The sequence below is a fragment of the Salmo trutta genome, chromosome 14 (genome assembly GCF_901001165.1).
Source record: "Salmo trutta chromosome 14, fSalTru1.1, whole genome shotgun sequence".
Classification (NCBI taxonomy): Eukaryota; Metazoa; Chordata; class Actinopteri; order Salmoniformes; family Salmonidae; genus Salmo; species Salmo trutta.
In genome coordinates this window covers 34487320-34505543 of record NC_042970.1, presented here as the reverse complement: position 1 = coordinate 34505543, position 18224 = coordinate 34487320, and the positions used below count along the sequence as shown (strand labels likewise).

Here is an 18224-nt window from a genome sequence, read left to right as displayed (position 1 = left end):
CATCAATCAATAATAGTGATAAATTCATCAATAACATAGCATCTGTTCTGAACACCTGCCAATGCCATTCACACCCTTTCAAGTGCACAGGGGCGTGTCTAGCGTGGTTTTCCAAACTTTTTTTGCGCACGCCCAGTACACATACCGCGCAGTCAGTGGCTTGAGATTTCTTTAAACAAGCTACGGTTAGTCAGGCAGCAACGAATCGTACAACAGCGCATACCGGCTGAGAGACAACTCAAAGCAAGGGAAGGTATAACATCTCACCGCTGTATCAAATGATACAGTTTAATGTACATTACTGGCTTGCTTGTAGAAAGACGGAAAACTGCGGTAGCCGTTTCTAATTTGCCCATCGTGGGTAATTTAGCATCAGCAAACTAGCGAACATTTACTAGAAGAACAATGTCACTGCGATACGTGGTAGCTATTCACGTTTAGTTATCGAGCTAGCTATGTTCCCTAAACAGAAAATGAATTGTTGCTGAAAGGGTTATCTGGCCTAAACAAGTGTAACACAATATTAGCTCGCTAGCTACTAACGCACAAGTAGTGAGAAGACGTGCAATGTTAGCCTACCAGACCGCTATGGCTAGTTGGCTACCAAACTAGCTAGCTAACTTGCGCAGTCATTAAGTCAACTTGCTGTGATTTACTTACTCTACTCCGTAGCTAAGTGTATATCCTCGAAACAAGTGTTGGATATTTGAGATGTAAGCAACCTGCCCTACAGTTGACTTAAAGTAGTGAAACGGAAGTATTTTGAATCAGCATCACCATGCCAGAGTACCATGCTAATTTTGCTAGCTAGTTGCTAACGGCACCCCCCCAAAGTCCTTCCCTAGATTTACTGTGAGTGGGTAAAGTGTCTGACGTAGAGAGAAATAACGAATTTCATTGGAGCACAAAGGTTGTCATTTTAAAAATGTATTCGAAAAATTTGTCGGACGGCAAAGATGGGCTAACATTTGCTAGCATTAGGCCAAAGTATTTGTCAGTAACTGGTGTTTTAGTGATGTATAGCTAGCTAGTAAGACTTACTCATGTATTGATCGGCTGAATATACCACATGCTTTTTTTTTGCTGTCAAAATATCACTTTTCATGAATTTGTAGCGAAGACAATCAGTTAATGGTACTAGCCAGTTTAGACCATCACTACCGTTACTATGCCTAATGTATTGATTATGACCATATTTCCAGGTCACCATGGAGCTAAATGATGGAAACCTTCAGACCCTCACAGAATTTATGCGCAAAACTCTGGACCCAGATCCATCCATAAGACGTCCAGGTATGGGAGCTCAGAGTAGAATGCTTGTTAATTTTAAAATACTCATGCCCTGATCAGTCATAGTAGCAATAAACATATACAATGATATATACTTGGGCATTTATGTACAATTTCCCAGTGCTTGACTGGAATGTTTTTATTTCCCTCTTCCAGCTGAAAAGTTTCTTGAGTCAGTTGAAGGGAACCAGAATTACCCAATATTGCTGCTTACATTGTTGGAGAAATCCCAAGACAATGTGATCCGGGTGTGTGCAGCTGTCACCTTCAAAAATTACATCAAGAGGAACTGGCGCATAGTAAGTTAGTGGTGGTGGCCTGAATATTGGAACAAATGTTATGGGTTGTGCTAGTATTGTTGTCCCAATGTTGGCATGACAAGTGTTACTTTGTATTCTGTCTCTTTCAGATTGAAGATGAACCCAATAAAATCTCAGATCCGGACCGAACCACTATCAAGGCCAACATTGTAAATTTGATGCTGAGCAGCCCTGAACAGATTCAGAAACAGGTATGTCTTCACATGAGTCAAGACCTGTTACCTGTTCATCTACTCTAAATCAAAGTCAGTGGGCTGGTGCTTGTTTTGAGTTTCATATGAGATTCTGTGAATCCATGGGTTCACAATCCTTTAGAATAATACATGTATACAATCAAAAGGGAGATTTGTAGAGATGGTTCAGTTTATCTGTATTTACTGTTCTTCTACAGTTGAGTGATGCCATCAGCATCATTGGTAGAGAGGACTTCCCTCTGAAGTGGCCGGACCTCCTGACAGAGATGGTTACCCGCTTCCAAAGTGGAGACTTCCACATAATCAATGGAGTGCTCCGGACCGCACACTCACTTTTCAAGAGGTAAACCACCATGAGCATGACACGTGGCCCTCTAATGATAGGTGTCATGTCTTTGTGGTTCATTTTGAAAGATGTTAACACTGATCATCTGTTTGCTCAGGTATCGACATGAGTTTAAGTCAAATGAGCTATGGCTGGAGATTAAGCTGGTGTTGGACACGTTTGCAAATCCACTGACTGAACTCTTCAAGGTTAGTGGTGGATCGGTTTCAGAGTTAATCAACTCGAACAATTGAAGTGTATTTCAAGTAAAAACAACATGCGTCTGGAAATTGTTGCTTGCCGTCCCTTGCTTTTACTTTGTAGTACCTTAATTTTCAGACATGGGAAGACATTGTCTGCTATTCATGTCTATTGTTTTTTTCAGGCCACCATTGAGCTATGTCAGACCCATGCGACGGATATCAATGCTTTGAAGATCCTCTTCTCGTCCCTTACTCTGATCTCAAAGCTTTTCTACAGTCTCAACTTTCAGGTGCGTCCCCCCTGCCTCTTACCTGCTTTATGCCCACAAAGACTTACTGTAATTAAATGTGATGCTTTTTCACTGGAGTTATCTCATTCTTCCATCTTTGTCTCTGCCTTCACAGGACCTTCCAGAGTTCTTTGAGGACAACATGGAGACCTGGATGTCTAATTTCCATAACTTGTTGACCTTGGATAACAAGCTACTACAAACAGATGTGAGTGAACCTGGTGATTAACAGCACTTTCACTGTAAGATGTTCAAGTGGCTATTAATGAATCAGTTGATTGAACTTGTGATACGGTCTTGTCTTTTCCTCCCAACAGGATGAAGAGGAGGCAGGTCTTCTGGAGCTGCTCAAGTCTCAGATCTGTGACAACGCTGCTCTGTACGCCCAGAAGTACGATGAAGAATTCCAGCCTTACCTGCCTCGGTTTGTTACCGCTATCTGGAATCTGCTGGTCTCCACTGGCCAGGAGGTCAAGTACGACCTGGTGAGACTGTTGATACATTCTTGTAGCTTATCAATAGATCATGTTGACCACCTGCTAATACGTTTGCTTGGGGTGGCAGGTAGCCTAGTGGTTAGAGCGTTGGACTAGTAACTGAAAGGTTGCAAGATCGAATCCCCAAGCTGACAAGGTAAAAATCTGTCATTCTGCCCCTGAACAAGGCAGTTAACCCACTGTTCCTAGGCTGTGATTGAAAATAGGAATTTGTTCTTAACTGACTTGCCTAGTTAAATAAAGGTAAAAGAAAAAAAATAATCGGTTTGCTCCTTTTATGTTTGTGACGTAGCTTGTGAGCAATGCTATTCAGTTCCTGGCATCTGTGTGTGAAAGGCCCCACTACAAGCATCTGTTTGAGGACCAGAACACACTCACCAGCATCTGTGAGAAGGTCATTGTGCCCAACATGGAGTTCAGAAGTGAGTTTAGACTGAAACAGTATATTGGGGATGAATGGCTGCATGACTATTGTTTCTGCTCTTGCCATTGTACATTAATGGCAGCGATTTGCATAATGGTCTCTGATACTGATACATAGATTTCTGTCTCCAGGTGCTGATGAGGAGGCCTTTGAGGATAACTCTGAGGAATATATCCGAAGAGATCTTGAAGGATCAGGTAATTTTTTTTAACTCAACAAGACCAAAGTTGAACTGGAGCATTGTTGAAGTATAGGTGTTCAAGGTAGACTGATATTCACACCTCGGTTCTGTCTCCTTTCTGCAGACATAGACACTCGGCGCAGGGCTGCCTGTGACTTGGTGAGAGGCCTGTGTAAGTTCTTTGAGGGCCCGGTCACAGCCATCTTTTCTGGCTATGTCAACTCCATGCTTGGGGAGTATGCCAAGAACCCAGGGGTGAACTGGAAGCACAAAGACGCTGCCATCTACCTGGTCACATCTCTGGCCTCAAAAGCTCAGACAGCGAAGGTATGATTAGGTCATTATGCCTATTGTATTTGGGTGTGTTTGTGACATCTGATGGGTTATACAGTTGAAGTCGGAGGTTTACATACGCCTTAGCCAAATACAGTTTTTTACAATTCCTGACATTTAATCCTAGTAAAAATTCCTTATCTAAGTTCAGTTAGGATCACCACTTTATTTTAATAATGTGAAATGTCAGAATAACAGTACAGAATGATTTATTTCAGCTTTTATTTCTTTCATCACATTCCCAGTGGGTCAGAATTGGGTCAAACGTTTTGAGTAGCCTTCCACAAACTTACCAATAAGTTGGGTGAATTTTGGCCCATTCCTCCTGACAGAGCTGGTGTAACTGAGTCAGGTTTATAGGCCACCTTGCTCGCACACGCTTTTTCAGTTCTGCCCACAAATTGTCTATAGGGTTGAGGTCAGGTCTTTGTGATGGCCACTCCAATACCTTGACTTTGTTATCCTTAAGCCAATTTGCCACAACTTTGGAAGTATGCTTGCGGTCATTGTCCATTTGGAAGACCCATTTGTGACCAAGCTTTAACTTCCTGACTGATATCTTGAGATGTTGCTTCAATATATCCACATTTTCCTCCCTCATGATGCCATGTATTTTGTGAAGTGCACCAGTCATACCTGCAGCAAAGCACCCCCACAACATGATGCTGCCACCCCCGTGCTTCACGGTTGGGATGGCGTTCTTCGGCTTGCAAGCCTCCCTCCTTTTCCACCAAACATAATGATGGTCATTATGGCCAAACAGTTCTATTTTTGTTTCATCAGACCAGAGGACATTTTTCCAAAAAGTACGATCTTTGTCCACGTGTGCAGTTGCAAACCGCAATCTGGCTTTTTTTATGCCGGTTTTGGAGCAGTGGCTTCTTCCTTGCTGAGCGGCCTTCTTTCAGGTTATGTTGATATAGGATTCGTTTTACTGAAGATATAGATACCTTTGTACCCGTTTCCTCCAGCATCTTCACAAGGTCCTTTGCTGTTGTTGTGGGATTGATTTGCACTTTTCGCACCCAAGTACGTTCATCTCTAGGAGACAGAGAGGTATGATGGCTGTGTGGTCCCAAGGTGTTTATACTTGTGTACTATTGTTTGTACAGATGAACATGGTACCTTCAGGCATTTGGAAATTGCTCCCAAGCATGAACCAGACTTGTGGAGGTCTACAATTTTTTTTCTGTGGTCTTGGCTGATTTCTTTTGATTTTCCCATGATGTCAAGCAAGTAGGCACTGAGTTTGAAGGTAGGCCTTGAAATACATCCACAGGTACACCTCCAATTGACTCAAATGATGTTAATTAGCCTATCAGAAGCTTCTAAAGCCATGACATCATTTTCTGGAATTTTCCAAGCTGTTTAAAGGCACAGTCAACTTAGTGTATGTGAACTTCTGACCCACTGGAATTGTGATACAGTGAAATAATCTGTCTGTAAACAAGTGTTGAAAAGTTACTTGTGTCATGCACAAAGTAGATGTCCTAACCGACTTGCCAAAACTATAGTTTGTTAACAAGAAATTTGGAGTGGTTGAAAAACGAGTTCTAATGAAGCCAACCAAAGTATATGTAAACTTCTGACTTCAACTGTAAATATTATTGCAGTAGAGACATTGAGCAAATTACATGGACAAAATGTTTCTTTTTCAGCATGGTATCACGCAAGCTAACGAGTTGGTGAACCTTACAGAATTCTTTGTGAACCACATTCTCATAGACCTCAAATCCCAAAACGGTAACTATAAAGTTGAACTTAGAAACAAAAGATGAATGAATTAACCATCAAAGCTGTGGATTGCTTTATAGCTGCACTTTTATGGAACATGTTTACTCTGTTCTATTATAGTCAATGAGTTCCCAGTGTTGAAGGCTGATGCCATCAAATATGTCATGATCTTCAGGAGTCAGGTATGATTTTGTTTTCTCTACCCTCTGAAAATTCACTGTCACGAGTTCAGCCCATTTATTAAGGGTTGAAATCAACGCTTGCAGGGGCCCATGAATAACCAGTCCTCGGTCCCCTCTTGTCTTCCAGCTGCCCAAAGAGCAGCTGCTGCAGGCTGTCCCTCTGCTGGTGGCCCACCTGCAGGCAGAGAGCACGGTTGAGCACACCTATGCTGCCCATGCACTGGAGAGACTCTTCACCATGAGGGGCCCCAACAACTCCACTCTGTGAGTAGTAACCATCTATACTTAGATAATTAAATAAAGACTTTGTCTTTTCCAACACCACACTACACAAATATAATCAACTATACACCGCATCCATAGTAGCTTGTTTGTTAATAAAACTCTTTGGCATTACCAATAACCTTAGTTTGTAACTTTTGGTGCCTCATGTCAGAAGTGATTAATCATCTGTCATCATATGTTTCAGTATCACTCCTGCAGAGATGGCCCCCTTCACAGAACAGCTGCTAAACAACCTGTTCAAGGCCCTGGCTCTGCCTGGCTCCTCAGAGAATGAATATATCATGAAAGGTACTTGAGTTTGAGTGTTAAATGCTCTGCTTGTAACTTCTATGGCTTTCACTGTATTTTTAACTATCCGTACTTTTGCTTAATGTCGTCACGGAGGACCTAATGTCACCTTCCTTTTAAAGTTGCAGACAACGTTTTTCAGTGTGTACTGATCCTTGTCCTCTACCCAGACTTCTCCTTCATTCTCTTCCAGCCATCATGCGCAGCTTCTCCCTCCTGCAGGAGGCCATTGTTTCTTACATCCCCACTCTGATTGGCCAGCTCACTCACAAGCTCCTGCTGGTCAGCAAGGTAGGTCACACACTCATCTCTTGTCTGCATTGCTGTGGATGCATGTACACATGAGCTGACTTGCATTGTCTAAAGGCATCCGGATACATAGGTTCGGTTTGCTCCTTGCAGAACTTGGCTAGGCGTAATTAATGTCTGTGCTCGCATACTTCCTTAAAATACCTTCACTTCAAAACGAGAAATTTTGGCAATATTACGGTTTGTCCCGCTTGAGACGCTGTAGCCAGTACACTTCCTAAAAATCGTCTCTAAGTTTATCTAAGATAACTCAAGAAATCTGTGATAGATTGACACTTTTGTCGAGGACATCTTAGTCGTGCAATTTTACATCTAACTAAGATGTTTAGTGCAGTATTTCTCAAGTGGAAAAAAATGCATAAAAAAATAGTTGTCTATCGTTGAATGACAAAACACTTAATTAACGAATCTCTACTGTTGACCAATCACAGACGAAGGGGCGTGGACTTCGACCACCGAACTTTGACTTGCCTCAAGAAAAACAGCTGGGAATAAATTGCCGAACACCAAAACGTCACAATTTCGCCATAACATACAGTGCCTTCAGAAAGTTTTCAGACCCCTTGACTTTTTCCACATTTTGTTACGTTAAAGCCTTATTCTAAAATGGATTAAATCAATAAAAATCCTCAGCTTTCTACACACAATACCCCATAATGACAAAGCGAAAACAAGTTTTTAGAAATGTAAGCACATTTATAAAAACATGCCTTATTTACAGAAGTATTCAGACCCTTTGCTATAAGACTTGAAATTGAGCTCGGGTGCATCCTGTTTCCATTGATCGTCCTTGAGATGTTTCTACAACTTGATTGGAGTCCACTTGTGGTAAATTAAATTCATTGGACATGATTTGGAAAGGCACACACCTGTCTATACAAAGCCCCACAGAGCAAAAACCAAGCCATGAGGTCGAAGGAATTGTCCGTAGAGCTCTGAGACAGGATTGTGCGAGGCACAGATCTGGGGAAGGGTACCAAAACATTTCTGCAGCATTGAAGGTCCCCAAGAACACAGTGGCCTCTATCATTCTTAAATGTAAGAAGTTTGGAACCACCAAGACTCTTCCTAGAGCTGGCTGCCCGGCCAAATTGAACAATCGGGGGAGAAGGGCCTTGGTCAAGGCAGTGACCAAGAACCTGATGGTCACTCTGACAGAGCTCCAGAGTTCCTCTGTGGAGATGGGAGAACCTTCCAGAAGGACAACCATCTCTGCAGTATTCCACCAATCAGGCCTTTATGGAAGAGTGGCCAGACGGAAGCTAGTCCTCAGTAAAAGGCACATGACAGCCCACTTGGAGTTTGCCAAAAGTCACCTAAAGACTCAGACCATGAGAAACAAGATTCTCTGGTCTGATGAAACCAAGATTGAACTCTGGCCTGAATGCCAAGAGTCACGTCTGGAGGAAATCTGAAATCTGGCACCGTTGATAGTTATAAATCAGGATATTATTAGTATCGTTTTTGACAATATCGCCATACAATTTTTGCGCTACTTGGATGTACCAAGTACAAAAATGCCAGTATTTTTCCTTCATAGATTGTTCTCCATCTTTTTAAATAGGGAGATAATTTGTTTTCAGCACTTTTATTTCCGTGACTCTGTCCCTCTGCAGCAGATGTATGGTGAGCATTATGTTTGGAACATTGAATCGCAATAAAATCGCAGTATATAATCGCAATAAATATCGTATCGGCACGTAAGTGCTGTGATATCGTGAGGTCCATGGCAATTTCCGGCCCTAGTATTTACCTGTATCATGTTTCTTCCAGAACCCCAGCAAGCCTCACTTTAACCACTACCTGTTTGAGTCCCTGTGCCTGTCCATCCGGATCACCTGCAAGGCCAACACTACCACTGTGGGCAGCTTCGAGGAGGCCCTCTTCCCAGTCTTCACTGAGATCCTACAGAATGATGTACAGGGTATGTGGCTGTACCCTAGAAAGCAGCAGGTTATAGAAGTTCATGTTAAGCATAAGATGCCCGTCTGATTAGAACATGCCTAGGAAACTGAGTAGGTGGATGAAGGGGTTGAAAAGCCATCTTCTGAATCGCATGGATGCAGTGTTGTTGGCAAACTACACATTGCCCTTCTTACATGAGCTGTCCTGCTTCCTGTTGCAGAGTTTGTGCCGTACGTGTTCCAGGTGATGTCTCTGCTTCTGGAGATCCACACCAGCTCCATCCCCAACTCCTACATGGCCCTTTTCCCCCATCTGCTGCAGCCTGTGCTGTGGGAACGCACTGGCAACATTCCCCCTCTGGTGCGCCTGCTTCAGGCCTATCTGGAGAAGGGGGCAGCCACCATAGCCAGCTCTGCTGCTGACAAAATAGTGAGTTACAGCTGGGGGTATGTCAATGGTAACATGACTCTTACTGTAATAAGAGGAGTCTTACTGTACTTTTCTGTAACCTACCTGTCTTAATTTACCTGTTGATGCATGCAATTAGTTAGTTGTGATAATTTGATGTTAAAGTGCTCTCCCTATACAGCCTGGCCTGCTAGGAGTCTTCCAGAAGCTCATAGCCTCCAAGGCCAATGACCACCAAGGTTTCTACCTGATGAACAGTATCATAGAGCACATGCCGACGTGAGTCAACAATCTCCACCTCTTTCTTCTAACGGTGAACTTTGTGTATAGTTGACATGGGGGCTTTATCATGAGTTATTTTGTTCACTCCCTCTTTCTCTCCCTCTCAGGGAGTCCATTGTTCAGTACAGGAAACAGATCTTCATCCTGCTCTTCCAGAGACTGCAGAGCTCCAAAACCACCAAGTTCATCAAGAGTGAGAATAGCTTAAAACAAATGTTGGCATGTTTATTTAAGAAGTACAATTGAAACTGCACCCACATCCTCTTTGTCATGCTAGCATAACAGGAGTGTGTAGGGTTATATTACCCTAGTTTTAGAATGAGCTCTGTGTGATCTCTCAATGCTGCACATTTTCACAGGCCCTCCTATTTTCCACAGGCTTCATGGTGTTTATCAATCTGTATGGTGTCAAGTATGGAGCCATTGCTCTGCAGGAGATTTTTGACAGCATACAGCCGAAGTAAGTATCTCTTGTCAGATTAAATGAGACTGACCTTTGACATGTTTGACTCAGTTTGTCCATTAGTGTCGCCTTGGAGCTGAGTGTGCAGATGACTCATTTACATTGATCTGCATACAAGCCAGTCAGTTGTCCCTTTTGGCTTTTAAAGGCCAACCATGTCCTCGTACTACATTACACACACTTGCATGGAATGTTAGGCTGAGTTTGGAAGTTTTATCATATTCCATATTATAGGCCTTAATGAATGTGATAAAAGATAAAAACCACATGGAGAGGTATTCTCAGTGCTGAGTCCAATTTCTCTTGTAGGATGTTTGGCATGGTGCTGGAGAAGATAGTCATTCCAGAGGTGCAGAAAGTGTCTGGACCAGTGGAGAAGAAGATATGTGCTGTGGGCATCACCAAGATCCTCACTGAGTGCCCTGCCATGATAGATACTGAGTACACCAAACTCTGGTGAGAAACTGTCCTGGAATATTATTACACTTTGCAGTGTTTTTACTAAATGAATGGCCTGCTAAATTGTTTATTCTTTAGGACCCCCCTGCTTCAGGCCCTGATTGGGCTATTTGAGCTACCAGAGGATGATAGCATCCCTGACGATGAGCACTTCATTGACATAGAGGACACACCCGGTTACCAGACTGCTTTCTCCCAGCTGGCCTTTGCTGGAAAGAAGGAGCACGACCCCATCGGAGAGGTGGTCAGCAACCCCAAGATCCTGCTAGCTCAGTCTCTCCACAAGCTCTCTACTGCATGTCCCGGACGGGTAAGTTGATTTATTGAAATGCACTACTACTAGGCTATATTAGAGGCAGTGGGCCTCTTGACTAAATCACTCCTTATAGCAGGAACAACTACACAGCAAGGCTCCAAGAGATAGCTAATGCTAGCTAGCAAATTCTTTATTTTCACGTCCACCTTGTGTTCCAATCTTCTACTCTCATATGATTTAGTCGGTCATTTTAAGCAAAACAACATGGTATAAAAGTTAAGTACCAACTCGGTGTCTTTGTGGTAAGTGTCCGTTCTGAGATTGGATGGTTGGCTCGATACCCGATCGAGTCCTACCAAAGACTTTAAAATGGCTCCTAATGTCTCTGTTTGGCACTCAGAATTAATGAGTTGGATAGGGGGTAAGACCTTGCGACAGACTAGTGTTCTTTCAAAGGGGTGTACTTGTACAACAAGCTGCCTCATAGTACAGACACTGAAGATGGGTTCCTGTCCTATGGTGCATTCTGTCTCGGACAAGGCTTACTTATAAAAGTGAAGCCCCGGCTGACAGAGCCAGTCACCCAACAGAGCGTTGAAGGTGCTCTAGCGCAGCATAGACTGTGTGAGCCCCCAGGAATAGCAGAGTGGGGAGTAGTGTACAACATTTTGTCTCCTAGATTGCTAATGCCTCCCTGAATTATTTTTCTTTGAGTACTATATATGCTTTCAGTAGTAGATGTCAACTGAGTGAATCTCTCCTGTTCTCCTCCCATGGCAGGTCCCCTCTATGCTGAGCACCAGCCTGAACGCTGAGGCCCTCCAGTACCTGCAGGGTTACCTCCAGGCTGCCTCTGTACAGCTGGTGTGAAGATGGACACAGAAGCATCCTCACTGACGCATAAGACACCATCACACTGCACAATAACTGGGCACTGTCGCCCATGGGCCACACTGGGACTGACTCATCAGGATTGAATGGACAAAACAAAGACTGATCAATTGACTACTCATGGTGGATACTTGGATAATGGGTCAACATGTTCATCTACGAATTGGGATTTTTAAGGGTTTTTAAATGGTGTTAAAAGAAATGGAAGAGCAATAGTTTTTTGTGGGGGGGTGGGGTTGTCTTTGTCCTTTATTGGCATGCTGTGCAGTTGTGGAAGGCTGGCTTCACCAACACTCAAGTTTGTGAATGTTATGCTTTGATATGACCAATGTATCTACTTGTTTGTCGATTTTGCCATAATAACGACCTGTCAATGAACATACATCGACAACCCCGACCAACATCGACAGAACTCTGGAGTTAACTGACTGAATTGGACTTCATGGCTCTTTGCAGAATCAAATGAGAAGTATTTTTTTCTTTGTCCTTGTTTTTCAATAGTTGGATTTCTTTTGTTTTTAGTCTTATGGAGGACTGGTGGTTATGACCTCAAAATATAGTGCTTAAAATGTTTCTCTGTTGCATGTAGTTGTGCATAGTTGTGTTATGTCTGGTCTTAGTGCAGAAACTGTCAATAAATGTGAGTAAAGAGGATCTTGTATAAAACCTGAGCTGTTTTGCACTTTCAGTGAAAGACATTGTGTACAGCCTCTTGATTAGCCGTGGCACACAAATTTAAAAAAATCACACTTAATACACATTTCCATTTATTTTATTCACATGAATGTCATTTGATGCAGCAGATTGTTACCCTGACAGCCTGTTATGAAGATTTTACAAGTTCATCAAAAAGTGATAACAGCACTTTCTCACCCTTCAGATATTGTGTCAGGGTGTAGTAAGATTGTTTCAACTGACCCTTTGGTGTGCAGGTAGTATTGCTATTTGGTGACAAAACCCATTTGGGCAGGAAGGATTGGTCCTATGAGGATTTAGCATGGCCGTTGGTGGAGGCAGCCTTCTGCTCCATTGTCTTGAGGAAGGGCAGCATGCACTTGTCACCTCCCATGAAGCGGTACTTCGCAACGTTGGCCTCCCAAGGAAGCAGTCTATAGACAAATGATGTTGAACTAACTACTTTTTAGTCAAGGAAACATATCCTGTGAGTTTCTTTTTTAGTCCCCATCCCCTTGAATAATTAGATGCTTACGCTTGTGTAATTCAGGGTACTGTATGTACATAAAGCATAGTATGAAGATCATGTGCTTGTCCCCAAGGATGGCAGCCATGGTTGTCTGCACTGTGTCCAGGGGGGAATCAAACCCCGCAGCTCCTTCCTGTAGAGTGTGCCAGAGAGCAAAAAGACATGCAGTAGGTTCAATGGCACAGGTCATGGCATCATTGTGGAACTAGATGGCCAACAAGGGTGTCTTACCTCATCTCGCAGCCAGCGAACGTGCCAGTGTCGACAATATAAGGACAGACCAGTGTGGTTTTGATGCCGTCCAGGCTCTCTTCTGCCAGAAAACCATGGGTTAATGAAACCCCACCGCCCCAAATTTACTTGCACAGTAGTCCTGAGGGGTGAAAAGGAGATGGTGCTACATATGTTGGCCTATAAACAGCACATTACTGATAGGGTTTGCAAAATAACTCTTGTTTGTTCCTCTATGGTGTGGAGCAGCTGAGTAGGGTCGGCTCCAGGCATAAGTGACATTAGGGACCCTGGCCGCTAGAGGGCCCCTGACCCCAAATTATTTTTACAAATTGGGAGGGACTGTTGAGTTAGAATAGTAGAATACACAAGGCGCAAGTTTCAAGTTTGGTTGTGCATCAGCAGTTTTTCTCTTGTTTTGTCAGTCACTGACAGTCACTCAATTAGCCATGTCAGATAATTTTTAGATTGATAAGTTAGTCTAGCCAGGGGGGCCCAACCAGATCTCGCTAAAGGCATTCCCATTCGGAAAAGTTTGTGAATATATTATGACAACATTTGTGACGTTTTTGTTCATTTTGGACTTTGTCAAGGGTTTTTTTGGGCTGTTCGTGCACACATAAACATTTCTCAAGGCAAGCCGAAGTTTGGAAGCCGAAGTCTACGCCCCTTCGTCGGTGATTGGTCAACAGTAGGGATTCTTGGATGAAGTGTTTGTCATTTATTGATAGACAACTCATTTTCATGCACATTTTTCACTTCAGAAATACTGCACCAAACATCCTAGTTAGATTTAAAATCGTCCAACTAAGATATCCTCTGAAAAAAAGGCCAAAATTAATAACAAAGTTCTTGAGTTATCTTAGATTAATTATATTTTCAGGAAGTATATACTGGCTACTGTATTTCAAGATGGACAAACGGTACTATTGGCACTTTTTCTCGTTTGTCAAGCAAAGGTCTTTTCAAGTGAAGGTTGAATGTGTGCGAGCGAGCACACTCGTTCAGTTCGTCTAGCCGAGTTTGCTAGGCACCAACCGAACAGAAGAGAGTTTCTTTCATAAAGAAACCTACATGACATATTGTGTGATCATTCATCTTATCTGATATGGTTTACAACAACCCAACAGACATTTAAAGTACATTTAAGCATGAACAGGAAACCAAGTAATGTCCAGTCCTCCAGTCTCACCTCTACACAGGCAGTGCTGAAAAGCCCCAGGGCACTTATAATTGGGGCAGCAGGTAGCCTAGTGGTTAGAGCATTGGGCCTGTAACCAGAAGATTGCTGGATCGAATCGCTGAGCTGACAAGGTAAGAATCTGTAATTCTGCCCCTGAGCAAGGCAGTTTCCTGGGTGCCATGGATGTTGATTAAGGCAGCCCCCCCACCTCTCTGATTCAGAGGTGTTGGGGTAAATGTGGAAGACTGAATACATTCAGTTGGACAACTGACTGTCCCCCTTTCCCAATGGTCACAATGGTTCTTAGCTTTCATCTGAGGCAGAAAAATCCTTTGTCATTTGTTGAATGGAGGGGTAAAACCAGTTACCCCAAACCCTTGCCGTAACCCTGGGTTACAGTAGGCCACTGTTTAATACATGTAATTCTGAGGTGGGGTGTCACACATGAAAGAAAGAAACATGTAATAGGATGAATAGGCATTTGTTTTTCTGGAGCTTATCCATTTTTTGAGCATGGGACTAAGGTTACAGTAAGAGGGTCAAATTAAGAAGATTCACATTCCATCATAATTGGTGGTGTGCCATTTTGGATTGCAGGGGTAAGTGGAGTAAGTGAATAAGTCAGAGGTGACATGCATGCCTTGAATTCAAAAGGCATGCATGTCATCAACTGACGTTACATACTCCACTTTTCACATTTCAGTGCGTAAACATTGTCTGCACAATTGCACACAGTGCACAAGTATAATGGTCGCGTTATGTCATTCAAAGAGATGCTTTTTGATGCTCTCTGATTTTATTTCTAACACAGGCATTTTATCTGAGCATTTAATGTGAAATGAATGTGGTGCAGGTGATTTCTGTAGTTTCATCCAGAAGAGCGCATTGCAGTTGACAAGGAGCTTCCTCTCCAGCAACTCATCAGGACACTCCAGCAGCATTCATCCACTACCACCCTGGTGTTGTTCACCAACATGGTGACATCGCCGACCTCGCGCTGCACCTGCTCAGCTGTCTCTAATATTCAACCAGCGGGAAAGCTCAACCGTGTAGGTGTGCGCCTGGGCCCCCAGTTCCCGGGCAAGCTTGGCATTCTGCTCGTTGGCTGCCGTGTTGCAGTCCCAGAGCTCAAGCTCAACACCCTCTTTGGTAAACTCCAGAGCGAACAACTGACCCAGTGCAAGTCAAGCTTTATTTGTTGTTTTTCCGTGCGATGGTATGGGAAACCATATGCTTTATGGGCAAAAATGAATGGCAACTTATTGCCATTGGACAAACCATATACACAAAAGCAAATACCACCAATTTAGATGGCAGATCGTCCAAAACGTATTGCAAATCGCATATGCCTAATGGACCATGCAATAAACCAATAATCCTATAGATGGCGCATGCGCTCTACCGTCAGAAACGATATGGCAAATGGACAGCAGGTAATGTCTCAAGGGTGAAATGACAAATTTCAAAAACATCTTTGAAAGTAAGTTTTGCACCGTTTTCACAATTTTTTAAAATTCTTTGTCAATGATCCATTACTAAAGAGCAGTATGGATATGGTTTTGTCTTATTTTATGCGATTTTGTCCATAAGGCCTATGTTATGTCCATATCAGGCATATAATACTTCAAATGGGAAAAATGTCCTCTTGTCACATTAAATACTCCAAATGGGAAAAATGTCACTTTGGAACATATGATCATAGGAAGTCAGGTTCCAAACCCAAAAATCTGTGAAACATGCCCAAATGGCCTATATAATGTCCAGATGGCCTATATAATGACTAAATGGTACACAGTGAATTCAGAAAGTATTCACACCCCTTCCCTTTTTCCACATTTTGTTAAGTTACAGCCTTATTCTAAAATGGATGAAATAAAAATATTCCTCATAAATCTACACACAATACTCCATAATGACAAAGCGAAAACAAGTTTTTAGACATTTTTGCAAATGTATAAAAAATAAAAAACTGAAATACCTTATTTACAATTTGTAAGTCACTCTGGATAAGAGCGTCTGCTAAATGACTTAAATGTAAATGTACATAAGTATTCAGACCCTTTGCTATGAGACTCGAAATTGAGCTCAGGTCCATCCTGTTTCCGTTGATAATCCTTGAGCTGTTTCTACAACTTGATTGGTTCACTTGTGGTAAATTCAATTGATTGGACATGATTTGGAAAGGCACACACCTGTCTATATAAGGTCCCACAGTTGACAGTGCCAAACTGAGCAATCGGGGAGAAGGGTCTTGGTCAGGGAGGTGAACCCGATGGTCACTCTGACAGAGCTCCAGAGTTCTACAGCTCAGAAATTTCTACAGCTGCACAATCGAGAGCATCCTGACCAGTTGCATCACCGCCTGTTATAAGACTGCTGAACAATTAATCAAATGGCCACCCAGACTATTTACATTGTTTTTACACTGCTGCTACTTGCTGTTTATTATCTATGCATAGTCACTTTACAAATTACCTCGACTAACCTGCACCCCCCCCCCCCCCCCACACATTGACTGGGTACCAGTAACAGTCTGTATATAGATAGCCACGTTATTGTTATGTAATTTTCTTGTGTTACTTTTTCAAATTTATTTTTCACTTTAGTTTATTTAGTAAATATTTTCATAGACTGAAGACCAAATGTATTACAATGTCATGAGACAGACTTTTTAAATCATTTAACTTATTAATAAGGAGAGAGTGCAGGAGAAAGTCAATTTTAAAAAGGCAAACGGGCAGACATCAGCTTTGGAGCGGATGCGGCATAATCAAACAGCGATGGACAGCAAATGGTGCTGAAAGTAATACATTTAAACAATTGTCTTAATTTTAATTCGACTTCACTAACAACAAGGAGGATTTGTTTGAGCCTATTAATAAAATAAAAAGTAGGCCTACCTGATTTGTCAGTATAGACAGATCCTCCAATACTGTCACCATGCTCCGTAAAGTCTGAGAGGGGCTTGGTGTGTTTGGTTAAAAACAGGGCTCAAATTGAGTGAGGGTATGCTATAACCTTTCTTAAAGAAAAGGGCAAAAATAATACCTATTGTTAGCTTCAAATTAATATATATATATATATATAATGATCCAGGTAATATAAAGCGTTCTACAATGCTTAATTCCGTGATGCCTCATTCTGGAAACAAGCTTTAAAATGCCCACAAAAGACGTGACTGATGAATATGGAGGTATATTGATTCGTCTCTGACGTTCTGAAGCTGAGCTGCGGCCTTAAATATTCGAGAAGACAAAAAAATGACTTTGCTATTCTGTCCCTATTAATTGAGATTTTCACTTTCTGAAAAGAGACGATGCTTAAACCCAGGCAGCTTTTAGGGAAGCCCTTCTGTTGTTGGGTTAAGCAACAGACCAGTAGACAGCAGTTGAAGCTTTAATTTGTCTGCGTCGTTAGAGCCTCTGGGTGGAAAGGTAACTTTTGAAAGTGCCATGCTTAGATTTGTAAGGATGTCTAATATTTAAACGATTTTCAAACAGCAACCCTTTCATTGCAAACAAGACACTATGGTTGGATATATGGTAAGAATGCCTATTTCTCTGTCCATTATTCCCTGAATCTTCTATTTTCATTATTCCCGCTTTCTTCTGGGACTTTTTCAGAGCGACATTTTCTCTTTATAGCAAGCTATTTTCCCCAACCAACGCCCAAATAAATATAAAAACTTATTTAATAGAGACATTGGGGATTTTATCACTGTAATCAGATTGAAAATAGTAGGATATGTTATTGACATTGTATAGTCTACTAACCAGATGTGTTAACATTCTGTTTAATTTGGAGCATAGGTATATGAATTGGGCTGCTATTATTTTCTGTTCCGCCTACTATTAGCTGAGAAAAAAATGGCCTAAGGCCAAACCTATTGCTTAAGGCTGCTGTACACTATTATAGTTTACAGGGGATAGAATGGGGGTGGCAATGTTTTGTCTTGCCTACGGCGGCAGAACGTACAGGGCCGCTCAGATGGATTTTGTTGTACCACGCGCGTGCACACAAAGGAGGTCAAATTAAATCTACTTTCACCCTTGGATAAGAGTGACAATATTTGTATTTGTCAAACGGC

The 18224-nt window shown here is 42.2% G+C and overlaps 1 protein-coding gene across 1 annotated transcript; it reads left to right on the top strand.

Moving 5' to 3' along the window:
- The first annotated feature begins 138 nt into the window (after nucleotides 1–138).
- Nucleotides 139–12213, top strand: LOC115207899 (exportin-2). The gene is made up of 25 exons (XM_029775445.1): nucleotides 139–253; nucleotides 1203–1293; nucleotides 1447–1589; nucleotides 1700–1801; nucleotides 2002–2147; nucleotides 2248–2338; nucleotides 2515–2622; nucleotides 2738–2830; nucleotides 2940–3107; nucleotides 3412–3541; nucleotides 3675–3740; nucleotides 3849–4051; nucleotides 5716–5800; nucleotides 5912–5973; nucleotides 6101–6237; nucleotides 6443–6546; nucleotides 6740–6837; nucleotides 8629–8779; nucleotides 8981–9189; nucleotides 9350–9447; nucleotides 9558–9643; nucleotides 9829–9910; nucleotides 10223–10369; nucleotides 10451–10682; nucleotides 11409–12213. Exons 2-25 carry the CDS (start codon nucleotides 1209–1211, stop codon nucleotides 11496–11498), a joined length of 2916 nt encoding a protein of 971 aa, XP_029631305.1. The 5' UTR covers nucleotides 139–253; nucleotides 1203–1208; the 3' UTR covers nucleotides 11499–12213.
- The last annotated feature ends 6011 nt before the right edge of the window (nucleotides 12214–18224 follow it).